The 27,543-nt window shown below is 40.9% G+C and overlaps 1 protein-coding gene across 6 annotated transcripts in view; it reads left to right on the top strand.

The window, feature by feature from the left end:
• The window catches only part of LOC147723944 (cadherin-7), a 329,109-nt gene that overhangs the window by 8,730 nt on the left and 292,836 nt on the right, over positions 1-27,543 (top strand). For all 6 annotated transcript variants that reach the window (XM_086965552.1, XM_086965556.1, XM_086965557.1 and 3 more), the window contains exon 2: positions 7,180-7,588. In XM_086965552.1, the coding sequence (XP_086821678.1) occupies positions 7,379-7,588 (210 nt within the window). In that variant the 5' untranslated portion in view covers positions 7,180-7,378. The remainder of the gene's footprint in view (positions 1-7,179; positions 7,589-27,543) is intronic.

Here is a 27,543-nt window from a genome sequence, read left to right as displayed (position 1 = left end):
ACCATCAACCTTCTACCAACCCATCACGCACGATCCTCTGCATGTCCTTAGACTGATTAAGTGACGAGAATGCAACTTTGTTTGTCTTCGGGGACAGGCAGGTAAACATCCTTTGACACTTATTAAAGGTGCCACAATTAACAAATGGACTGGTGGAGTTAGTTTGTCCTCTTCAGAGTCTTAACAGAGGTCGATTGGCAATGCTACAGTTATGAAACGCAGCTGATGGTTAGGGCACATCATGATAGTGAAAGGCAGAACGTCAATTAATGCACACTTCTTGTCGGCATTATTCAAGCTTCACACCCACACACAGAAAACTAATTCCCACTGGCTCTATCTCTTATATGCCGCGGATTTCCATTTTTACTTAGCTAAGGACGGTGTCGATTGGAGGCAGAGAAGCATTAACAGAGACATCCTAACTCTTCCAATTGGCCAAGCTATCAGCGTTCCACTGAAAAAGCCATTTTTATTGAAAAAATCTGGTTTGTCTAAGCACTAGCATGTCATCCTTGATATAATGTGCATGTATATCTATCTCTCCGATATAGTTTCAACATATTTCTGAAAAAGTATATTGTCACTAATAATAAGGAATACAAAGCAGTAGCACGAAGTTCATATATTTAATTTATGGATCACATTTTAATTTATGGATCACATTTGCCAGACTGTAAATGCCGTGGCTACCTATTGGAGCAATTTGTACTTCTTTGTAAACCCTACCACCGCATTTGGAAGGGGACACATTTACCCCTAGTGAAAGAGTCAGGGCTCAGACTAACTAAACCCACAATAGTCTATGTCATAGGACAAGAAAACGAAGCAATTATTCTACCAGTTAGGCCCTTTTTGGGAGAATCTTTGTGACTTTGTGGAAAGCAACTAACATTGCAGGTCACCTGTCAACAGGCTCACAACATCCCGGCCCTAATTGCAACTTCCTGAGCAATCCACTATTATTGCTCTGGGTACTGAAATTTCCCCTGATACTCTAATACACACCGTGCACAGCTTTTCTCCCTTCCCAACCCATCCATCCTCTCAACAACCCTCCTCCATTTTCTGTGAAATGGTTTTAGCAACGTGCACTTTGGCACACTTTCTTTATTGTTTCTTTTCTGTTTTTTTTTAAAATTTGTTGTGCATCAAAAGTCATTGGTTGAAAATGTAAATAAAGCTGAATTATATACATCATATGATTGTCAAAAGTCAAGGGAGTTGCACAGACCCAGATCTTGCTTGTAGAATCCCGGAGAATCACAGGAAGGATGATAGGTCCTCCCACATTGCTTGTAGCAGTGCTCTGGTGTTGCCCCCTACATGTCAAATACCTCTGCCATCTAGGTTTCGTAGCACATTTAAGGTACATCCTTCTGAGATACTCTATAAAGTGATTTCTAGCACCTTCTTATCAGCATAAAAATTATCTTTCCCCAGCCCCTCCTAAGTCAACATAATGTGATTTTGGAGTGGTAGGAAAAAGGTTTGTACTTTTTAACCTCTTTAAGCTAACATGTATGAAAATCCCATTATAGCTCAGCATTACATACAAAGGTGTGGACGCAACAGTACATTTAATAGATATCCTGAATGTGCTTCTCGCTTTATCATTATCATTATATCCAGTTTCATTGAATCTCAGTATTAGGCTCTTACATGAACTTTCTAGGAATGCTTTCTGACAATTTCTACACTATCGCCATACAAACCTTTGCTATAGTCTTTGTAAGATTTATGAATTTGAACACGTATTTGTCCATTTTTCAGTAGTCCCTGAAAATAGTAAAATAATGTAAATGTTTTCTCTCCCTACTATTCCTTAAATATACTTTATTGCTTTGGTTCCAATAACTCAAAATAATTCTTATCTGTCAGCTATTCCCTTGAAATATGTTTATAGTATGCCCATTCAGAATGGCATCTTGGACGTGGGTCAGGCATATACCTATTCATCATTTACATAATGACTGAATTACCATATGTGTGAAGCAGACGATATAACTGTCTTTATTTAAATGTAGAATTATTATTAGTGCATAGCATGTCTCGCTACACTGTTTATCCCTCAGCTTGCACCCCAGATAGTTGATCCATTTACATTTGAACTCGGTTATTTTTCAATTTCTTTCAGTACAGAGTTCATAGTAGACACTGATATATGGAATTGTGCATGCTGTATTCAACAGATTTAAGTGTGTCCCTCCCCTTGCTATAGTCATCCACCCTCATCAATCCTAAATCCTGAAAAATTGCCTACCTAAATCCGATATCTTCCTTTGCATTCATCAAACAAGACCAATGTGCCATCTTTGAAATATTTTATGTCCATTTTCAACCACCAGCTTTCCACTGTGACATGTACATGTATCACCAATTTGGTGAAACAGTCCTAACCCCATTTGGGAGCTCCGAGGCCGCAGAATATATCCCTGCTTTTTAACGCTATCCGTCCAGATTTTCTAGATTGAAACTATCCCATGATATAGAGCCCTCTCAGTCTTCACTGTGGGCTGGAATAATTCCTATATTATGCCTTGATCTTCCAGGGATCCCTTCATCTCCTATTCTGAGGTGTCCTCTCCATAAAGGCATCTGAACTGGAAACAGGTACATCTGTAATAATGCATGCATTCAGGGAGAACTAAATGAACCTTAATATAACTAAAAATCAGTTCAATTTTTCACGTTATGGGTATACAGAACTTTTTTCCCTACAAACATCAGGTCTTCACATAGACTGCAGGAAATCAGACTAAAATTCCTTCTAGTTTTTGTTCTGTGTAGACTAAAATGTCCGACTCCTAGATCACAGTCTCAATTAGATTTTGGGCGACAATCAAGCATTAGCCAACACAGTGTCTTTTCCCTTTATCCATACCTTTTATTTTTCTCCCTTAAGCAATTACAGGTTGCCAAATCCTGAAATAGTCTCTGTTTTGATATTTACTCCAGAAATGTCAAAAAACATCTGTGAAGCAGGCCCATCCTGAATATCATGACTGGCTATTTGTCTTTTACCAGCCCAATGGATATACTAGCAAGAGGTGCTAGGCTTTTAGTTGACTTGAAAAGGGCAACCACCCAGGTAGCTCTTATTGCATATAGTTTAGACACATACCACAATAAAATATCCGATAAATCTATGTATGCTATTATTTATTGAATACTGATGTGATTTCTAAAAACGGTGTACTTTAATTAGCAAATTGGCGATTAGGTTTTTAGGGTGCCATAGGATGCCATGATCATTTTGCAGATTTGTCAGAGACCAGAAAAAGACAAGCAATTAAGCAATCAAAAACATTGAATACTATTATTGCAGATCTTTTCAACTGCACAGATTCAACTTCGCTATACTGAAAGGTTACATATTTAAACTATATACATCGCTGCAAATTAATCATTTTTAATATTCACTGGAACTTTTCCATAATTTGGATTTACTTGACTGTTACACTGGATTCACTGCTAGTAATATCACTCCCTTCAGTGGATGCTGGTGGTGACAAGGATCACTTCTGAAGCCCAAAATGTTGATATTTTCATTTGTTCTCATGCTATGGAGTAGGAGGATGCATTTTTTTTATTTTTTTTATTTTTTATTAAAACACTATTTCAGTAAAGCTTCACAATATTTGAATTAACTCCTTCCACACAAAAAACAAAAAGCACATTTCTCCATCAAAATCCCGCTGTCATGACAACAAGCAATGCTTTTAACTAACTCCATGGTTTCAGTCTTAAAGGTACCGTCCTTTCATCCTCGCAGCTCCCCTGCTGTAAGATCTATCATGTAAGTACATTAATGTGATGGAGTGTGGACTCAGAAAGGGACATGAATGCCAGGTTACCAGAGTTTACAGAAGAACCACACAGTAATGAAACTGTGTACTTTATAGAGAAGTTAACCCACCAAGCAGAAAAAATGCAAGCCCTTATTTATGGGAATTTGGTATAGGGCAGCAAGATGAAAGGATAGGAATGCACTCTAGAGTGCATTCCTATCCTTGCACCTTTTGTGCAGGAAGGGGCACCTCTGCTAAGAAAGGAGCAACTGAAGAGACTGCTGGGGAAAGACCAATCATTGCTTCGGGATCTGGGGCTGGTCTGCAGTTTGCTGTTCTAACCAAGGAAGAGGGTGTTGGGACTGTGCTTGAAGGCACTGGGTCCCCCTGCTTGATGGAGACTGTGCTTCGTGCTGTGTCTTGTTACCACAGGGGCCCGAGATGAGCTGGCTCCCTGTTTGGAAATACAGGAACATAAAAGTTTCCGAAGAAGTTTCAAGCGACGCGGTGGGCGCGTGTTGTGGCAGCTTGAGACCCTCGGAAGATGTGCCCTGTGATCTTGGACACAGGAAAAAGAAGTGGGACTTGGACGCGCATGGTGCGTGTTGTGGTGCCCAGGAAGCACAGGTATAGAGCGCCTGGCCAACTTAGACATCGCAGGTAAAGTGAGCCTCAGATGCACTGGGTGCGTGTCGTTGTGCACCACAGGCTTTAGTGAAGAACGTTGCCCTGCGGCCGCCTGAGACCTTCCTAACAGTCGCGGCCCGGATCGGCAGCCCTGGAGGAGCTGAGCTGCGAGGTCGAGCCGCTGAGGCCCATTGAGAGAGTTCTGCACAGAAGGTCCAGTTCGAGGAATTAGGAGAGGAGAGTGGGGTCACGTCCCCAGGTAACATGGATTACTACCTGGGTGAGGTGCGGGCTCGGATCAACCCTTTCGTTGCGCCCGTCGGCCAACGACCATCGCGATCACTACCTCCGTAGTGTTGTGCACGTCCGTTGGCTGACACAGTCCTGCCCACTCAATGGAACGCCCTGACCGCAGCGGAATTGCTGCTGCGGTTAAGGTGTTAAACACATATCCACAAAACAGCCTCAACTCGTAGCAGTTGCATAGGCATATTCTACCACCTGGTCCTATGGTGCTTCCCCATATAACTCAACAGTATGTTCTCCAGGATGTTCCACTGCACCAACATGTCTGACTAAAAGGCACTTACTTGAACATTTACCTTATGGAAATGGATATGGAATGGACACGCCTTAGAGGATAGCTACCGGCATGTGTGTGTGAGCTGTGGAATCAGATTGGACGTGCTGCTGGTGCCATGCACCCATGGCAATATGATCAGTCCATGTGGCTGCTTAGCACATGCAGTGTGTACAGCATGATATACTGAATGATATTCTGACCCCAACATTTCTCCTCCAGGATGTCATCAGACATTTTTTCTGGGAGTTTACTTTCTAAGGGAAGTACACATGAAGCCCTCCAGATGAGCAGTTTGTTTTCATCCCACTGGAAAGCCTAAATGTAAATGATTAGAAAAAAAGTTATTGTTTTTCACTGTGGTGGCGTTCTTCTGGCTGGCATTCCCCAAGAAGGAGATACTGGCCATCAACTATTGGAACTGTGGCTGTATGCTAAAATAAGCGTTAATGATAGTGAGACATTCTTTATACTTCCTCTAATTGACATCCAAACAGGATAACTGTTTTTATGTGCTTTAGTGCTTTGGTAGTGCTGCAACTGCTCTCCGTGACAATTTGCCGCACAACTTTGGTGCATTCCATTTCCTCATTCAGGACAATGCGCTTTAAACAATGGTTATTTTGTTTATTGTAATTTCTGGCCATCAGAATCACCAAGAAATGTTTGCTGTCCTTTAAATAAAGTTCAATACTGCAAAACTGTCAGATGAGATCCCTACTGATGGAATTTGTAAAAAGGGTACACGCACACACATATATGCACATAAATGCAACACAATTTTCCATTTGACTACTTTTACTTTGGGCCTCTTTATCTCCTCGAGCATCTTCCTGGATGCAGTCCTCACTCAATAGATACTTCTCCCTTCTGGCTGAGCCATTTCCCCAGCTGAAACCCAAAAAGTTCCCCGAAGATGGCACCCATTGTCCAGGAGCCACCACAAACGGTAGTAACTAACGAAGCATTTCCTGTAACATACCAACCCAAAAATACAACAACAAAACAGGAGATAGTCAACCAGCATGCCTGGTTGGGGGGGAAGGACTCGGGACTGCATCCAGGACTCGAAGTAAAGAAGATTACCGGTAAGTAACTGGGGTATTATGAGTGCCACAGTAATCCTCCTTGCAGCTTCACCGCTTGGTGTTACCAATCCTGGAAAAACAAGTACCTAAAAGAAGTGAGGTTGGGTTACCCTGAGGATCCTGTGTCTTCTTAGAAATTAGCATTTGCCAGGGAAATTAATGTCTGTCTCCAATTTCCACAGTAATTCCTTGTTTCAGCAACTGAAATCTCCGGGTGAAACAAAACAAATCGGTAATGTTATAGAAGCTCTCACATTTCCAGTGGGACGGGAAACTCCTGTTGCCAGCCGCAACACAATTTAAAGTAGCCTTGTAATGGGGCCCTTTGTAGCATAAAATAACTGTGTTTACTAAATTCGCTGCACTACGGTACATTACCTGTGCAGGTCTAAGTTTGCCAAGGCCTGCAAGTATTCAGCTTCATTATTTACCACACCAAGGCACAATATATTAGCTCCCATATTCTACAGACTTTATTTTGGCTCGCTTTGGCTGCTCAACTATCCACAAGTGCATTGTCAGATATTATCCATAACAGACGAGATAAATCAAAGTGCAAAATTTACTAAATCATAGTAACTGAAAGGGTAACAGAGGATGCTATGGGAGTGATTTTGTTGAAACGGGATTAATATGCTTTTCAGCAGCAAAGCAGAGTGCATTATAGCAGCTGGTGCTCTTTGATTCAATCAATTCGCCATCTGTAAGTTCATAGGCAGGCCTAATTTGTAAGTGGTTTCTGTTTTTTCTGGGTACTAGCATTCATAAAATGTGCAGTAACCTGTTTCTTCGCAGTTGCTATACTTTAACGCTGCCTCGGAATAGGTCTGTACCCTTCATTTAATTGTAAAACAGCTGCTTCCTGTCCTAGATGCACAAATCAATACATATGTTTTCTCAAAGTACATTTATGTGTGCGAATTGTGTTGTAATCCTGCTGAGCGACTGTCATAATCAAGTGAAATCCATTGATACAGCGAAATTAAAAAATGAGGGACATTGACATATGATTTTCACATGTTTTCATATTGAGAGACAGTAGAAGGTGTGAATGCCTCTTTCAACCAATATTCTCTTTTCTATTCTTTCTTAGGTGTCATTTGAACTATATTCCCATTGAAGTCTTTTTAGATGCAGTGACCTTTATCAACTGAACTCTCCACAGAATTGTATCTCTGGGACACCAACTGACAGGGCGCCAGAGGCTAGGGCTGCTGGGCCAACTGGAACGGAGCCTGCTTTCTTGTCAAGGTTCTTTTCGTTTCCGAAGAAACATAAAACCATAAGAAAAGATGAAGCTGGGAAAGGTGGAACTGTGCCATTTTTTGCAGATATTTGCACTTTTATTTTGTCTTTCTGGGATGAGCCAATCAGAGCTCTCGAGATCGGGATCCAAGCCCTACTTCCAGGGGGGGAAGTCAAGAACCAAGCGCAGCTGGGTGTGGAACCAGTTCTTTGTACTGGAGGAATACCAGGGCAGTGATCCTCTCTATGTGGGAAAGGTAAGACTTCGATTCTGAGACCTCCATTCCTCTATTAGAACAAGACACAGCGGAAGGAGAACCGAAAATGGACCTTTGTCCAATATGTGTGTGTTTGTTTTTATTTATTGTTATGTCCTGTAATCGACACTGTATGTTGCCCTCCTGTCTTTAATGTATCTTGTAGCACATTGGGCTGTGTGGGAGGTGTATATGTTTATTTATGTTCTGTCTGGTCAAATTGCAAAGTACTAGAATATGAATTGATATATTTGATTACAGAAGAATTCATTTTTAGAGTGATTGATTTTCACAACCCTTAAAAAGAATTCACCCACATTTGCATACATTCATGTATTGACTGTTTTTTATTTTTATTTTTATAAATGAAAGTTTTCGTTGTTTACCTAAATCAAAACATTATGAGCTTTGTGAAGAATATGGACATTCTTCTAGAAAGCTAGCGTTGAAAGAGTTCTGTAGTTCAGCTTGAAATCATAAAGCAACTGCAATGTAGTGGTGTAAATGACCCAGAGACCGCCTTTGGCCAAGACCAGAAAGTTTTCAGCTTAGGGTATGTCCTTTGTCTGCTTCCTGTGTCTAGTTGCCGTATCCAAAGACTATGGAGGACATGGTATTTGGTGGTCCTGTTAGAGCACCAGTAGAAGAGTGTTTCATTCAACTAAAGACTGCACCTTTCCCCTCTTTTCTCAGAACCTAAGGGGCACAACTTTTGAATAAGAAGCTCAATTCACAGAATATGGGGGCTGATTAGGATTTCGTTGACATTTGTTCCACCCACCTGACAGAATACCATCTGCCAAGTGTAAAGATTACAGCATTTCTGTACATTGAAACTACTTCCATGGCAAATACTTCAAGGTGCAAAAAGTTTGGTGAACAGCCCTCATCAAATTTGATGGCCATTCACCAATCTTTAAAAAAAAAATGTTTTCAAAACAAAAACAAAAAAAGGCCTTCCACATCCTGGAAAGGGGACAGGGGTTCTTTTTTCCCGTCCCTTACTTACAGGTTTCTCCAGGCAGTGATGGACAGAAAAAAAGAACATCACACAGTCCACCCTAAATAGGGTGGATGGCATAATTTATTTTCTCTGATGGCCCCAAATCTGCAGGGTCATCAGGGGAAGCTTTCAATCGTCAGAGCAAATGGGGAATCCATCAATGGATAGCTTAGGCTCTTCCTGTCCTCTAAATGCGGCAGGTGGATTAAGAGCTTCATTTGTATGTAGGACATAGTTAGAAATTGAATCTTCCAATTTGGCATTGCTCACCAATGGGTTAAAAAAAAGTCTGACAATCACAAATTTGGATGATTTTGATTCCTAGTTAATTCTGTTAGACCAAAATTTGTCAGAATACTCAACTGGCAAGGTGTACAGAGCACAGAGGGTAATTTAAAAGGTATTACTGATTTGAGAGCAAAGAAAAGGAAAGCCCCAACCCACAGAGCAAGTAATCAGTATCAAAAATTATCACAGGTCCGATTTAGAGCTAAGAGAACACTTAAAGATTGTAAACAGTATTAGTCATTGTACGTAAGTTGTTAAGTCACAACCAGGAATACAGATACATTCAGTATGTACAGGGCGCAAAATACCATTATGCAAAAGCAAAGGATAAAATTAAGTCTTCAACTCAATGGGTTCGGTGTTTTCCCATTTTGGACATCTGAATCCCACAAAAGAATACCCATTACACTAGGACGGATACCACCGGGGGAATCACCCCGTGTTCCCTTCATTTACTGATTAAGAGTTATGCAGATAGTGTACTCTGTCCTGCTTGCGATGGATTATCCTGTCCACCAAACTCGAAACTATGCCTATAATATCAGTAATATTCCAGGCACATTCACCATTTTCTCAAATCTCACAGGGTGTGTCCTTGGGCCATGACCAGTTAGCTGGGCTGAAGTCATATCCTTCAGTCAAGCCACATACCAAGCATCCTGCATTAGATCCTGCAGGTGCAGCCTTTTAAAACATATTAAACAAGTTATGGCTCAGAGCAGAGGCTATGGACATGTACTGCATCTGGCCTGCTTGTTCGCAGAGCTCACCAGATATAGGCAGTTCCTGTAAATTGTCGACACTCAATGTGGCATTAGACCATAAATTGTGCACTATCCCCTTCAGATCAGTACCTAGGCACATGGCATGCATGACCTTCTACTGTGCCTTACCATTGGCATCTCTGCTCCAATTATCACAGGACATGACGTTTATCCAGAGAGGTATAGACATATGGTGTTTCTAGGTTATACTTTCATACCTACGCCCCTGCACCCAGAAATCACAATGCATATATTTTCAGAATATGTCATTCGTCGATACACTGCACCCAGTCTCCTTAATAACAGAGCCTGTGGCCATGTTTATTCGCCCTGGACAAAGAGTCATAGAATGGATAGATAGATAGATAAATAAAAGATTAGCTGGGTACATAGAGATATTGGCATGCAGAGAGCCAGATACAAACACAAATACTGTATATGTTGACGTCAAATTAACAGGTCAACAGAAATAATCACATGATTAAAGAAGGTTGTTTTGGGTGAGTGAGTGGGCGAGAATGTAAGCAGGAAGGGAATCAGGGAGACAACCAGACAAACAGATACAGATAGACCAAGGGATTACTACTCCAAATAGACCAACACAAAGACTACAATATTTGCATCAAAGTGTAATTTCGGGATATTATCCCTCTATTGTAGTGAACCCCTCACTACATCAGTTAGAGCCGGGGTGGGAGGGACTGACATTAAGGTCCCAGAGCTGATCTTATGTTCAGGTAACGTTAAGGTGACCGGCCCAGAAATCAACGCTGGCCATGTTTTTGGACGTATGCCCAAGTCTCCCTAATAACCCCTGGCTGTTTCAGCAAGACAAGACGTTTTCCACCTGACATAAGAGAAATGAGGTGATCATTCAGCCTGCTAAAATGCTTTTTGTCGTTAAAGCGTGTTGAAGATTAGCGCACGTTTGCTGATCCTGCTGATGAATAAAGTGGCAGTGACTCCTTTCAATAATCCTCCCCTCTCCTGTCATTGGCGTGCCTGAGCGGAAGGTTTGCTACATGATTTTTCTGTGCATACACTGTGCATGTTTTGAAAAGACAAGGTATGCAAAATGTATAGTGACAGGCTATGTTCCAGTTCAAAGCATCCTGACATGCAACACCCCAGCTGTTAAATTTGCGGGGTACAAAGACAGCTCCGCCAATTCGCCTCGCCTGTGACTGCCATTTCAGCACTTATACCTACAAAAACCTACTAGCACAACTCCATCCTCCTGCTATTACTACAATAATGAAAACTTTTATAGCTCTACAACCTCAAATAGCTCTACAAAGGCACCTCAATTATGACCTATATCATTCCTATCATTGCAGTGCTAGGAATCCCATAAAACGCTTCTAGTGTACTTCAGTCTTGACCTTATTCAACTCATTCTACTGAAACCCTGGACTCCCACAGCTCAACAAGTGCACCACAGTCTTCTAGACAGTACCGAAATGGACTGCAATTCACAGCACTGTCAATATGATGCTGTTTCAGGCTTAATTCTTTTGCCCAGGTCCAAGTCACGCCCTCTCAGAACTCTCTGAATAGTCTGACAAGCATGTTGTGTGACTGACACAAGGGAACTCCTTCTAAGTCGTAGCATTGATCAGGGTAAAGACATCTTACTTGCAAACCAAAAAAAGTCCAAGGAATGCCAGCAAAACTGAAGCACCTGGTCACATTCTTTAAAAATTCTTCTGTTAAATGCACTATTTACCCCCATTTTTTATTTGATGGAGAACCCTTGAATCCTCCTGGGCAGTAGCTCGCCATCTCGCTTTCTAAAACCCGTTCTACCTGTGGATTAAGGTATGGGAGGTATTTTGTTCTCGGCTACACCTGTGTGTTTTCCACTAGCCGTTTCACATCTATAAATCGTTCATGATAACTGCAGGGTTCGGTTGTTTGCGTGTCTTGACAATCCTTTTATTTAATTACTCACACATTGTTATGTTTTTGTTGTTGTTTTTTTTTTTAAAGAAAACTGTAAATGATGGCATGTATTTGGATGTTTTTTGGCAATGCCTTGTGACATCAAAAGCTCTGAACACGTTTTCACAACATTAATGCAGGCTCCAATTCAATGGGACTACATTTCTTAGAATGAACTCTCATACAAAGTGGCTGGATAATTTTTCACATATTAAAAGAAGATGTTTAAATGTATTTTCCCAGATGAATACGAAAACACCTTTTAAAAGCTTCAGGCTGGTTTGTATTGTTTTATACGCCACGGAATTGGAAATGTTGGCGTTTATGATTATGTAAATACACAGAAAAGCCTCTCAATGCCTAATACATACGTTATGAAATCACTCTACAAAGGAGATCGATCGCACAATGTTTAAGTACCTGTTGCTATGGGCGATGATTCATCTCAGAGGAGGAAGCATCTACACTCAAGCCTCGTTGGAAGGTATTGCTCCTGCTATGAGTATACCTTGATTTTCTATTCTATGTGTGTTTCCTAGTTCATTCATTTGTAGTCAGTTTTTAAATCCCAGATAAAAAGGATGCCACTTAGCAAACAATAGAAGTCCAAATGGCTGTTAGGAAAAAAAATGTAAGATTAACCGAGAAACAAAAGGAAGATAGAAGGAAGACACTGTAGGAGATAGAGAGAGAAGGGAGAGTGTGAACAAGCAAATAGAATAATTTAATTACACTTAACAAAAATTAAATACAACTTAAAATACAGAAAGCAGGAAAACATTAAGTATGAAGAAGTCTTTTTATATAAAATTAATTGTACCATACTATTTGTATGTCGCATATTGAGTGCTTGCTTGCCCTTTTCATTAGTAAACGTTGCACAGCAGTCCCTCCACTGTCAGAGAGACCATTTCTTGGCATGGCAAACGTTGAAACTTTTCAAAGTGATTTCTATGGCAGCTTCATTTGTTTAAAAAATAATTTCAAGCCCCATTGAGATATCTGCCTAGGGTGATTTTATGACTTCTGAGGGAAGTTTCCCATGTTATTGTCAGAAACGATTTCAGCTCTCCAAAAACACCGGTGGAAACCAAGCAGAACCAAGCCTCTTGGCTGTTTATTTTGTAATCTTCTGTTTGGTTTTGGAAAAGAAAGGAAGTATGATGTACAGAAATTGACTCAGAACCTATGTTTGTCATGTTGACGTGTCGGATGTCAGCATGCGGTGCTGTCTTTCACAGGAAGATGTCTGCAATTTAGAAGTGTACTTGTGTTTCATCAATAAGACATTATTTACGGCTACTCGTTACTTTGTCTAATCAATTTCTTTCAACCTCGTTGCTTTCGTTGCTACCCCGGCATTCACTCTCACATCACACACGTAACTGCACATTTATAATAGATATACCTGCGGACTGCATGCACAGTGAACTCAGTTAGGAAGACTACATTTCAGAGTTTTGTATCTAATTATCTATTTATAGCAAACAAGAAATCAGCATGCTCTGTAGCTCTCTTTCTCAAAGCTTTTTTCAGTGTGGTATGTGCACAAATACATTTCTATGTCACCCTCCAGAATGAAACAGAAGATGAGTCCTGCCAGGCTCTTGGAGTCTGCCAACTCCCCTGGTGAATCTTGACGCACAGCTTGCACAGTGTCTCCAGCTCTACCGTAGTTTAACAGGAATTAATATTTCCAATGTGTCAGTTCAAGCCTTTTGTTTTTACTCATTTACTGTGTTTAACTTGAGCACCTTTGCTGGGAAACTCTTCTATGTTCTCATGGTGACCCTAGGTCCAAGTTCTAGGTGTTTCCTCATGCTTCTATGTTATTACTATGGGTCATATAAAAAAAATGAAACTGTTTCCGGATTTAGTGGCCGTTCCATCTAATATATTTTACCCTCGTCCAGAAATGACTGGTGGAAAATACCTGCCCCTTGCTCTCATTTATTGCGATCAAGAATCGCAACATGTTGTTTGTTGGCTACCATTTGATTCTGCCTGCGTGGATTATGCATAATTAAAAAGAAAGCTCGTACACACCGCCCTTATCCTCCCCAACTTAAGTTGCCATCTGGTTGGGACACAAAAAATAAAATTTAAATTGGGCTCTTAATGTACAAAGCCTTGACAATGAGCAGGCCCATGTACCTGGCAAACCTACTTAATATCCTGGGTGGTCGACGAGGAAGCCACGGATCCTTTAAGCATTTTAATTTAGAAAGGCCAAAACCCTGAAACACAGCTTTTTCTGGGGAAGCCCCTTCTTTTTGTTCTTCGTGTCCTGTGGATGTCAGCAGCCAAACTATTGCTTCAATAGTTAAAACAACACCTACAAGCTCACCTATTTCAACTCCACTTGGTATAGGCTGTAATCCAGTTCATGCTTTTCTACCCTCTGCTTCCTCATCCTTTTTTAGAGCTAAATACTTTTGTACCAGTTGTTGGATGTGAAACACCCATAACCCTTCACTGGAGCTCGAGTGCTGTGTGAACCTGTTAAACAGATAAATAAAAACACAGATAACTAAATAACAAAAACACACTGAACCTCCCTCTCAACGTGGGACAGTTAGAAGCCTTTCCTTGAAATTTGATAATCTGTTCCATGAATAAAGATATGCTGTTTCCAGAATAAGACAAACTAATACTGACATGTCTTTGCATGTGCTGTGTTACAACTACAAGATACACACCTCCATTTTTCAAGTAGCTGCAGCTCCAGAAATGCTAACAAACCATGTTCTTGTGTTTGCCAAGCACATCATAGACTGTCTCTATTATGAGGTCAACCGATGTTCATCAATTCTCAGAACCCCTCCTGTTTTTAAGACTTTTAGGATGGCACCTTTATTCTGGACTGCTCCTCTAGCATTTTGTAAACGAAATGAATGATGCTGCACTTCTTTTGAATAAAGCTAAGACCCAACCTGCATTGTTAACTTTGTATGATTTCTGAATTATTCTTTCAAATAACCAAACCTTTCCATCCAACACCTTTGCCGTGTGTACAACATTTGTGGTGTTTCCAGCAGTCCATGTATGATATGGCAAGATTTCCACTTACCCACTACCCCTACAAGAAACATATCTAACATGAATTAACCTGGGAGGTTGAAACAGAGCCGTCAGGCTTAATTAAGAGGCAATGTGTTAGATATTTGTGCAACAATTAAACAGTAGCAAAGTGGGAACACCACCCAAAATGGACCTCACACCAGAGTGGAAACATGTAATTTCATTTAATAAATGATCAAAACAGCTAAAATCCAATCAGTAGAACCGAAGATATGAAATTTGACAGATTTGACTGAAAATATCGCCAAAAGCACAAAGCACCAACTATGGATATCTGATCATGCTGGACAGGGTTGAAGTCACCATCATTTTTTTGTACCATCGACGACCGTGATAGAGTTCAGGTTGGCTACAGTAACCAGATTCATCCCGCTGAAAGTTAACCTTCCCAAATCAGTGGCAAAGTCCCATTTGCAGTGGGGGGAGCTGCAAGGAGCAGCAAAAGTGTCACAGGAGACTGTGAAGAGCAGGCCAGGCAGCAAGGGCAGGCGTCGCTGGAGCTACGCATTGGTGGGCCCCATGAGCGGTGGATGTTCGGTGTGTAAAAAAAGGCAGCTACCGGAGATTTGCTTTGAATGGTTGCACAAGCGGCAAGGTCTTGGAGTGAATTGGCTAATTTGCAGTTGCGAAGAGCCCATAAACGTCAATTCAGCTCTCAGAGGCAACAAGAGGGCCTAAGACCTAAGGGTCACCACTTCAGTGTCAGGAACTACTCACTCCGGATGGGTGCAGTAATGGTGAAGGCTGTTGGGGGGGTCTTTTATGTCCCTGAGGCTCAGATCATGAGACAAGCAGACTAACCCCTGGTTTCACTCCGGTAGCTCTGGGTTCAAGGTGAAGTTGCTAGTGTAGTTCTCCTTTGCCATGCAAGAGGATAGCAGGGAAGCAAGGCAGCAGTTCACCAAAGCAGTAGCCCAGCAGGGCAGCAGTTCAGCTGAGTTCAGCTGAGTAGCAGTCCCTGCAGCAGCACAGCCGTCCTTCTTCCTGGCAGAGTTCACAGGTCCAGAAGCGTACTGAAGAGTTGGGTTCTGAAGCCCAGTATAACTATCCAGTTGTGCCTTTGAAGTGGTGTTGAAGCTTCTAGTGGTTTCCCAAGTTCCCAGGCATCTTGCCTCTTTTATCCTCACTTCAGACTAACTACAGGAGGTATGTAACCCTTTGTGTGGAGGCAGGACAACACATTTTCAAGTGTATGTGGGGCTGTACCCAGCTCCTCTCTCCCATCCTGCCAGTGATGGTCTGTCCAGGCACACCTAAGTTCCCTAGTATGTGTGGCTATCTAGGAATAATACACAAAGCCCAACAGTCATCTATACCCAGTCATGTGACCCAGAGATAGGTTACAGGCACTAAATGGCTAAGGCAGGAAAATATACATTTTCTAAAAGTGGCATTTTCTAAATTGTACTTTAAAACCCTACTGCACCATAAGTTAGGATTTTTCATTACAATTCAAAAGACACCAACGATTAACTGGGTACCTGCTCCTAATTGGAAATGATAACTTATTATATGATAAGTTAACTCCAGTGTTATCTATGGGAGAAATTGGCTGGAATGGAAAGTGTGAGACATTTTTAAAGGGGTTCTCAAGTGGGTGGCACAATCAGTGCTCCAGACCCACTATTAGCATTTAATTTACAGGCCCTGGTACATGTAGTACCAATTTGCTTGGGACTTATAAGTAAACTAAATATGCCAATTCGGTGTAAGCCAATCTTTCCATATTTAGAGCCGGGAGCACAAGCATTTTAGCACTGGTTAACAGCACTAAAGTGCACAGAGTACTAAGGCCAACAAACATATTTTTTTGTTAAAATAGGAGTGAAGGCAAAATGTTTGGGGATGACTCTGCAGAAAGGGATGGGTCCAACACTTAGCATTTTACATTTACAAATCCACAGACATGAAACTACAATTTCGGAGGTGCATGGTTCGGAGTCACTCGTACAAACCTTTCAATTATGTCACGTTGTTTCTTATGCTAAGCCAATTCATTTGATACAGTCTGAGTGTGCTTTGATGTTCTGCTCAAATTCATCCTGAGTACATTTACTTAAAAAAAAAAACAGTACACAGCGAACAACTATTTAGAGGTTTCTCTATTACTTTCTCAAAGATGAATATAGAGTATTTAACTTCTAATCAAAATTGAATAGCCAAAATGTATATGATGTCTGAACAAGCTATTCAAATTATGTTTCTATTTAACAATTGTGTGTACATATTTTGTGCCCAGATTTTTAATTTCATATTCCAAAAATGAAACACAACTTGGTTGTTCCCAAATTTAAATCAATTACATCATTATAATGCGAGCAATAGTTTCATCCATACTTAGTCCATTAATATGTAAAACATTTAGGGGCTGATTAGGACTTTGGCAGGCGACCCACTGCCCATCAGCGTATCACAGGACTTTACATCCACAACTTTGGCCTGACTCCACCAGCCACTTAGAGATCATCCCTGGTCTAGTGGTGATCTGTGAGTCTTCATCGGAACCTCCTTCTCAACGATTCCTCGGAAGGCGCTGCTAGTTTTGTGCGATGCTGCCTTATTTCAGAGCCAGGACACCAAACATTTTTGTTTTTAGGAAGCAAACTCCCTTGTAGTTGAAAAACGAAACAAATGACTCCCAAACCACGGGAGAATTCTCCCCTGGTGTGGGAGTTTTTTTATTTTTTATTCCAGTACCCCTACATTTTGTTTGTCAGAAAATAAAACCAGACCATCCACTCTAAAGAGGGTGGGTGGTCTGATGTCCTTACCCCAACAGCCCTTACTCTGTCAGGCCACCGGAGTAAACTTTCTGCTGGCTGAGCCAATGTGGAGCTACACTGTGGGAAAGATAACAGTCCTTTCAACTCTAAATAGGGCAAGTGAATATTCAGTTTGGTGGACATGGTACGTTCCCTCACCTTTGATGGATTACTCTGCAACACTTTAAATTAGCTTCTTAGTTTTTTATACCCAGAATTTTACTCATACATATCTTTAAATGTTTCTTGTTGACACTTTTCCTTCCTCAATCCTTTCACAGCTGAGCTGTTTATGCATCATAGTGCTGGAGCATTTCCTTTTTAAAAACAGCATTAGGCTTTTTTAAACATGTACCTCTTTGGCATCTTTTTGCACCCATGTAAACTATGTGCTGTTTTTCTGCACATTATGAGGTGTGTATTGGAGCGCCCCTGCAGCAATTTATCTTTGGAGTTTGAAAATATAATGACAAATATGGAGATGTATTTTTTTTTTTATTTAATCACTATTTTGTTGCATTACCCAATTAGCTAAACATAAATGCCAGAAAATGAACTAAGAAACTGTAGCACTGAATGCCTGGAGGCTGCAAATACCAAACGTATGGCTAAACCTAGGGGATGTAATCTGCACAACAATTATGTAATATTAGCACAGATGACTACATTGTATCCGAATTACTGTTTATGGTGCACGTTTTATTTGATGACACATATCAAAGTCAGTATGGCCTGCCACCATCTCCGACCAGGTGGCGGCTGGCACATAAGGCTTTCCTTGGCATACCTCCAGCATGCGAGCTGTGCACTTACTGCATGGCTTGCCGACTGCAGTACAGCTGCGGTAGGGCACACATTACTGGCCATCTGAGGAAGAACTGTGAATCATTTTCTTGGCATATCCCTGCTCTTAAAATCAGGGTGAGTTTCCCAAACGTGAGTGTCAAAGAGTAAGATGGTTCTACAAACAAAAGTCCTGCCTTCAAGAACTAAAAACAATAAAGTGAAATTCAAAATAGAGAGAGAGAGAGAGAAACTCTGTTTATTTATCTATTCAAAATAGATCCTAACAAAGCTGCCTCTGACAGCTCTGTGCAGGATCCTCACTGTAGCCCCCTTTCACGTTCTGAGTGAAATCATCGTCGCTATATTTCAGATGCTTTGTTTTTCCCCATTTCATATTCACATGGCGCATCATCAACTATAATGTGTAATGATGGATAAGGGGATAAGTATGTTCTTTGGGGCAGTTGGAGCAGTTTTAATCTTCAATTCAAAATGGCATTGTTGCCAGCAGCGACCCGTGCAGGTAAAAGCAGTGGGGCCGGGTAGAGGGGATTTCGACAGCTGACAATGAGGGAAAATTAATTATTTATTACATTTTCCCTCGTGCTCATCTGTAGAATCCCCCAACCCAGTTCCACCGCTCTTACCTGTACGGGCTACGGCTGATTGTTACATGTCACTATGGATACTGCTATAAGACTATACATAGAATATTTGCACATACTACATAGGTGATATTTCTCATTTACAGCTACATAGACATCAGAACAACTGCATTTCACTTTCAGTTAACTGTGGCCTTCAAAACAGGTGGTCATGATTCTCTTGCCATCATCACCTTACTGCGGTGGTGGAGTTTCTGCATAGTATCTCTGCCACTTAAAGAAGTTTTTCCACATATGTTGCACCAGAAAACCATTGTTACACAAAGGCTACTTTTTTTAACCTGGTGCCGTAAACCATGTTTCCAAGCTAAGGCAGGATTGTTCATTAGAAGGATCCACCCAGGACCTCTTTGAATTCCAATATGCAATCTCACTCAGGCATGTTAAATATCATTTTGAATGAAACAACATAGGGACCGCAAACACAAGGAGATTGTGGACGGAGTGCTGAAACTTTTCAGACACTCACCCCCAGTCACTATTAGATCTGGGTTGAATCCATCATTGTTCTTTAGCTCACTTCGCCACCCCAGTTTAGACCCAGCCATATGTAAATCAGTCTAGATCCTGTTCCTCATGCGAACAATCCGTCTTGAACTGCCAAATGTTCTGTGGACCGGAAACAAGCATCCTGGGACTGGTTTCGGGGTAACACCCCTCATTAGCCAGGCTAGCTCAGCAAGGGACCACGTCTGGGCACACCCTGCCAACTTAGGGTGAACAAAGCAACATAGGGACCAACTTTAGAAGTATTAGATGTGGGGTCCTATCATGATGGGCTGTGCTGGCTCAATGCAGAGTCCTGCGCCTGTGTTTATGTGCACTAAGGGGCATATTTACTAGAATGGTGGCGCAGGGCAGCACAGCTAATTAGTTACCTTGCTAAGCTGCCCTACATCACAGGGAAATGACAGGAAGGCATCGTATTTATCCAATATGGCGCATTACTGACCTTTCCCCCTTTCTCTGGTGTATTTTGGCAGCTCAGCTCAAACACAGGCACCCTTGAACCATGGTACAGGGGTGTCTACGTTACAGGTAGGACTGTTTTTTGCAGAAAAGGGGCACCTTCCTCCACAAAACAATCCAGAGAGGCATTTTCCTCTTTCTATGAATGCCGCAAAATGTCTGCAGAATGCAGCACACATAGAAGGAGGAAAAAGGAGGATTAATAAAGATATTTCCCCACGTTACACCTCATCTGGGAGGTGTTAGATTTTGATGCATTCCCAGGTTTACAAGTACTTGTAATTCATGGAATGCGTCAAAAACCATTGGAGTTGCTGAGAATACCCACTGCAATGCCCATGGAATGCCTCCCTTGCACAGAGTAAGGCAACGCAGCGTTTTGTGATACATTGCATTATTTCATATTTGTGAAGCTATTCAAAGCCACAGAAATTGCCTTTGTGTGGCTTCATAAATATCACTAGGGGCTTTGAGTCATGTATATACCACGTTACGTGGTGCAAGTATGACGCAAGGCCCTCGTTAATATGCCCCTCAGTGTGTTAAGTGAATTAATATAAACCATTTCTCTCCATGTTAGCACTTTATTATTAGACAGCCCAAATTTGCAAACAATGAACCACGCTTGCCTCTTTCTCTGCCCGAGCTGTACGGTCTGAAAAGAAATCACTATTCAGAAAAATATGGGGTTAAATAAATTCATTTCCGAGTTAAATAAATTCATTTCACGGACATAAAAAATGTGCACTTCTCTGTGCAATCTCAGTATGTTAGGGCTCACCTTCTTAGAAAGGCTATTCCAGTGATTTTAATGAAATTAATTTTATTATAACTAAAAGTAATCTTAAGGCAAAAGTAAAAGATTAGAAAATATTTCAATAATGCAAACAAGAAGTATTCTAGTTATTAGCATGTCCTCTCAAGTTAATTACTTAAATACAAAATCAAATGGTACAGATAATCACTTCCTCTATTTTCACTGGCAAATATTGCTACTATGATCAAGATAAATTAGTTTGCACACCTGATACTCATAATAACACCACCTAGTAACATATATTTCTAGACCAATTTCCATGTGTCCCATCCTTTGCCGCAATCAATGGGAAACACATTCTCCTTGTCACTTCTGAATTCCATGTTATAGTTTGACATGCGTAGACAATTCTGAGCAACTTTCCTTCAAAAATTTCCTCCTGAAATGTTAAATAAATATTTCTATTAAAATAACTGTTCAGAATATCTGCCTGGTACTTAATTTTTCTTAATTTCTTACAGTCGGGATATTTGCTCATGCCCATTGCTGTAGTAAAGGTCATTTTCTTCCGAGCAGTGTTAAAATTGCATACTTTCTCCAGTCAGTTTCTTAAGCCTGTTTTCACTTCTTAAAGAGAGTCAGTCTTCACATCCTTTTTCACCCTCCTCCGCACTTCTGCCATGTGAGAGTTGATGGCGAATAGGTCAGGAAGGCAAAGAAAATCTTATAGCATGCATAGTGTTTTGACCCAAAAAGAGCTGTGCAGACATTTTGGTGCTAATGTCATCACTTCTCAGCATGGAATGATGGCTTAGCTCCACAGGAAAGTTTCTTTTGGTGGTATTTCCATCGGAAGCAAAATTATAGGACATGAATTTTGATTCTATTTTTGACTGCAAACTTTGGCATGAGAATAGTTTTTAGTTTATCGCTGTGTCTGGTGTCCCTACATTAGGCACATGTGGTATTTGAGGGCCAAGTTGACAAATATTTTGCTAAAAGTAGGTGTGATCTATTCTTGTAGTAATACTGGCTTCCTCCTGGAAATACTTAAAAAGACAGAAGTTCTACAAAAGTAAGTCAGTTCAATTTCTTTGTGTGAATATGGCCCAGTGTAAATACATTGGCATGCATTTGCTTTGGTTTTGTTTAAAGTTTATTTGAAACATCACAGCTCAAACATCGCAGACTTGTACTTATTTAACACCTGAGTAAGGACTATTTTAATGATCGAGTATGACTTACTAACAGAACCCCAGGACAATGTCGTTCATACTTAATGGCCTGATTCAAAAAAATGTTTGTCTGTAAACTTAAACGTACATTTATGACAACAAATGTCTGCTTAATGTTCACAGAGGAATATCTACGAGGTGGAAATCGGTTTCCACATTCATGACTTTAAACCCCAGCATCATATAAGTATGCAGGTGTAAATCCCAAGCAATGGGTGGGAAGTGGGGGCAACAAGGCATATTTTGCAATGATAGTTTGTAAGTTGAAGTCTAGCATTTCAGTGCTGACATAGAAAGATCAGACTATAAATACTATTACACTATATGCAAAATATCAATCGAGCCAGTACTGAATTATTATGAGTGTAATATGATAATATTTTACACTGAGATATGTTAAAACATTCTGTTTTCAAAATTGTATGTAACATGATGGTACCAGTCTATGATACAAAAGTGTACGCTGGTACCTTGTCCCTTCAGTACAACAGCCATGAGTATGAAACAGATGAGGTTTTGAGTAGCATATGCCATTGGCCATAAGGGACTATCTAGTAGAGGAAAGTAATGGGCCCCAGATCTCTTTGTAAATTTACAGATGGTCATTCAGCTTATATATTTAACTGTTTATGTGCCGCCATCATCATTATTACGTTCTTCCTTTCTTCCTGGATTGGCACAGCGATCTTCTTATAATGTCTCGGTATGCATAGCTTACCTATGGATAGAGGCGCATCCAACCACCCTTTCTTATAGTTGTTGGACCTCGCTACCTCCATGGTATCATGAATGAGAGCCAGTTCCATCAACCGAGTAAAGATCAGACCAGGTTTGCCCCTTGGATTGTGCCAGAATTTTTGCCAGCAAGATGTAAAATTCTCAGTGTGCCATCGCAGGTGTATCATGTATCTTCCCTCTTCATTACATCTCTAGCAATGTGAAAAGTGCTGTAAGGCAGCCCTGTGTAGTTTATATGGCAACCAGTGACAGTCTTGCAGAAACTTAGAGAAACTAAATTTAAGACTCACTTTTCGTAGGCTTTTGTCTTTAAAAGTTCTGTCCATTCTTTATCCATGTCCGGTTTCTCCAGGTAAAAGTCTGTTCTTGATTGTGTACCATGGGTCAGAAAACGGAAGGTGTGATCCCTAGTCATCGGGTGTAAGAGGTACCAGGGATCCTCTAGTGCATGGTCTTCTATGAGATCTCGCAGGGGACACCTGTCAATATTGCTTCTCCGTTGTACACGGCCATTTTTTTTAATCAAACACTGGATCCAGCATCACGTTCCTGTCTCTACCTATGTAGGGTATAGAGTGTCAAAATTCAGTGAATAATCTACCTACAGTAGAATGGAAGCCTTGTTTTGAGACGTTTGGCATCTATATTGAGCCCACCATGAAAGTTGTGTTTTGTATGGTTAATTCTGCAAGTACTTAGCATAACGTTGGGTCAGGCCATATTTTTATCATACGCAGAGGTGTCTTTTCATGTATGACAATAGCCACTCTATTTTTTCGACCGCCAAACTCAGGTTATTGAGTGCCCTTGGCATGTTCATCTTTCCCAAAAGATATCACCCTCCTCACTCCAGATTGCTTCTTGGAGAAATGAGTCTCTTGTATTAAGGCAATGTCTGGGTTTTTTTATACTGAGTTGGGTGGGTTGAACTTTTTTCTCTTTTTAATGTAACCAGAGAATCCATTTATATTAAGCTGCCAAATGCAGATATCTCTAATCTGGGTCATGATCTTTGACAATTGAGTACAAAAAGGATATTTGTTCAAATCAGACAGTTAGAGCTATAGTTTGAACAAGTCAGTGCCATAGTATATTCAAGCTCTATGTGGAATTCAGCTGAATGATAAGTAGAGGCTGTAAAACAAACTTTGAACGGCTTATCTAGAATGTATTCTAAGTTGCGGGTGTGCCCTCTTCTTCCTCTAGTATCTGTCCAGTCTCACAGTGCAGTGTGGTGTTCTCCTGACATGTTGCAACTCATGTGGTAGGAAGCAAGCTTTAAAGAGAAAAAGATTTCTCTCTATGGCCGGGAGGTATTTCTTCAACATCATGGGATTTCTCAGTGCCTTTTCATCTTGGAATTGGATTGATACATTGAGTGGAAGAATGGGGCCCCTGTATTTGTGGATATTTCCATTTTCATGGGTCATTGATCCAATATCTTCTCTAGGTCCCCTGAATTTGTAAATTCTCTTGTCTTCCCTTTAATTATTAGTAACATTACAGCTGGGTCTAGAAGGTAATGCAAATTCCTTTGCCCTTAACACCTTCAATGCTACAGTGATTCATCTTGGATGCTGCACTCCCTTGAATCTCATTGTTCATGACGAGCTCAGCTCGTCATGAGCACACGAGCAGTGTACTGCATGACGAGCTGAGCTCATCATGAGCATGGAATAAGGAGCGGATGGAGAGCAAGAAATGTATTCCAGTGTGTATTTGTTTCTTGGCAAAAGGTCTGCCGCAAGGTATATTTTATGCCATTAACAGATATATAGCTCAGGTTTTTATTAGTAGGTGCATATTTTGATGCTCTCGTAGGAATGCTATCAAAGATGAACGATGATCACCTGCATTGTTAATCTTTCTCCATACACTATGTGCTCTTTAAAACTTGATAGGTTGGTCCAAGGTCAATGCCAGTATTTGTGCAATTACCATTAATAGGAGGGCAGGCATGCCAGTTCCTTCTTCCATTTCCGAACCCCAAAAATCCTGATGTCGTCTCTGCAACTTTTAGCATACAAATCGTTCAACTGGTTTTGGAGGTTCCACAGCTCACTTCCCAGGTCTGGAAACACCAATAGTTTATTCTAGGGATTCTTTTTGCTTCTCCTATTTGTCTATCTGATGTCTGAGTGGGGTGATGGTGAATTCTCTATAGACTGATCTGAGCTCCTTGGCAGTTTCTGTACTGGATAGCTGCACTTTCGAAATTTTTACTGTTTAGAGCGTCTGAGAAAAGCAGTTGTCTGGAGGCCTTGTGGCTAGACATCGATGTGATGGGGATCAGGGTTATGACATCTTTGGGTCACATGAATCAAGCAGTCTCTGAGAATATAGCAAGAAGAGTGGCCAGGCAGCAAAACGTATGCTAGAATCCATAGATTCAATATATAATCAAGAACAAGCAGTGTGCAGAATGAAACATTCATTTGCTTCTTCCAGTATACTTCATAGTGGTACTGGAGATGCAGTTCTGACTATCCATTAATAGGGGGAGTTCTAGCTAAATCGACCTGCCTCAGTATGAGCATGGCCAGTAGACATCTTAGGTATGGCCTTCCCACACTTTGTACCCGATTCAAGATGGTAGCTGCCATGAGGGTCTTATGCTCACCCAGGTGTCAGAGTCTCCAAAGGGTGCAGGATGCACAACTACCACATGCACCTCTCCTTACCACCACGGCTTCGAGTCGGAAGAGGCCTTCTGTTCTCTTAATGAGCAGCCATTTCGATCATGGCATGGCTCTGCCACATACCAGTGCCCTGTTGATACATTGTGAATTTTTTGAGAAGATGAAATTGGTTATCATCAATGCATTATAGGCCACGGAACTTCAGATAGAACATTGATGAATAACTCCTGTAGCATTGCTTGGAAAGCATTGTTAAAATCTAGAAGAAACACTGTTCGTATTGGATAATCAAAATAGTGCATTAAATATGATACCAACTATTTATATCCATAAATCTGCAGTCCACCACACTGAAAAGGAAGTACCAAATAAGTGCACATGGACATAACGAGAAAAACAGTGTGTTAAAATCCAATCGCAGTCCTCACATGCTTCATCATTTTGCGTTACACATTTTTGTTCTTCACAATGTTCATTGGCGAAACGTGCAGGCTATGACAGGCCAAATGTTCTGCCCACAGAAGGAACTAATGTTTGTTTCTCAAAGTCACATCTCTGGAAAATTACATTCCCACGCGGTTTAAAAAGCAATTTACTGTCTCTTCACTAATGCCAGAATTGCATAGTTAATTGCAATGGGCACACAGAATAATCACATCAAAAGCTTACGCTAAAAATAGCAGCGAATGCAAAATGCAGTGGCATGTGACAGACTATACGTGCTCGCGTACTTTCAAACTATGTTGCTGCATTCGGAGCTCTGTTAATGACGACAGGTAATATGGAAAGCTGGGGGCCAGTGTCCTGTTTTTCATCCTTCTCTCTTGATGGTTGGACTTTCTGTCCTAGGGGCATGCCATCCGCCATCCCTGATGCACAGGCAGTAGTACAGTGCCCCTTTTATCCTGAGCTCGCTGCCTCAGCGTGATGATTTCTCTCATCTTTCCTGTGAACCACTGTAAAGGAAAAGAACATTGTCTAACTTCTTCTCACGCATTCCTTTGCGGAGTGTTGTAGAAGCTGACCGCTGCCTTTAAGGAACTTCAGCTGTGCTGATCAGCCACCTTCTGCGTCCAAGGCCTCCATTTTAGGAATGTAAACATAACTGATGTATTTGTTTTCACTCTCCAGCCTGTACACGCAGCGTCCTAGATTTTGCGTAAACTTTATTTCCCAAAACACTAATTCCGCGATTGACTTTTCAATTTCTCAAGTTTATGCATTTTATGGCTGCAGCACACAATGCTTTATTGTTTCAATCTATTACCTTGATTTTTTACACAAGAATTCTCTGAGGCCATATTGTTGCTTTCAAAACAATGAAAGACGCATCCTAAACTGTGAACCCCATGAGTTTTAACAGATGAAAAGAAACAACTGTAAACCATAGTGCTGAACGGAATCTATCTATCTATCTATCTATCTATCTATCTATCTATCTATCTATCTATCTATCTATCTATCTATCTATCTATCTATCTATCTATCTATCTATCTATCTATCTATCTATCTATCTGTCTGTCTGTCTGTCTGTCTGTCTGTCTGTCTGTCTGTCTGTCTGTCTGTCTGTCTGTCTGTCTGTCTGTCCGTCCGTCCGTCCGTCCGTCCGTCCGTCCTTCCGTCCGTCCGTCCGTCCGTCCGTCCGTCCGTCCATCCATCCATCCATCCATCCATCGCTATCTCTATTTATAGTGTCCCTGTAGTTAGATTAGGTCTGGCTTTCCACTGAAAAATATTTTTTTTACTGTGTTAAGAACTTTGATTCATCTGGGAAGGAAACTTTTTTTTATTGAAAAAGACCTGGTATAAACATGAATAAATACATTTCTTCCAATCATATATCTTATCTAAAATCCATCCAACAAATCACAGAGAAAATACATGAAAAAATTCTGAAGAAAAAAAAGATTCCAGAGTAGAGTAGTGCTTTACAGAAAAGAGCGATTAAAACAGTGATTAAAAGAGAGGAAAACAAATAGTTCATTAATACCACTAAACCGTAAATCACAATTCCATTGCTGGGTCATATCATATTTATACCACACAAATTAGCAAAGCATTGGCATTATGTGAGGGGGGCCACCCAGCCAGTAATTGGTCTCCAGATAGCCTGCCCCGAATCCCTCATCGTTCTACCCCTAAGTGAGTAGAGTGCCGATTCAATATTATAGATCCCTAAAAGCCTTGCCAACCACATCTGATAAGACAGGGGTACTACATCTTTCCAACCTGCAGTTAACAATAGCCGGAGGACAGCAACACATATAAATATGAGAGCTTCGTTCTCCCCTATTGAGGCCCAGGTTGCTGTTGGTTCCTATTAACT

The sequence above is a fragment of the Lissotriton vulgaris genome, chromosome 4_1 (genome assembly GCF_964263255.1).
Source record: "Lissotriton vulgaris chromosome 4_1, aLisVul1.2, whole genome shotgun sequence".
Lineage (NCBI taxonomy): Eukaryota > Metazoa > Chordata > Amphibia > Caudata > Salamandridae > Lissotriton > Lissotriton vulgaris.
Note: the sequence above shows the minus strand (reverse complement) of the source record. Positions and strands in the feature narration are given on the sequence as shown.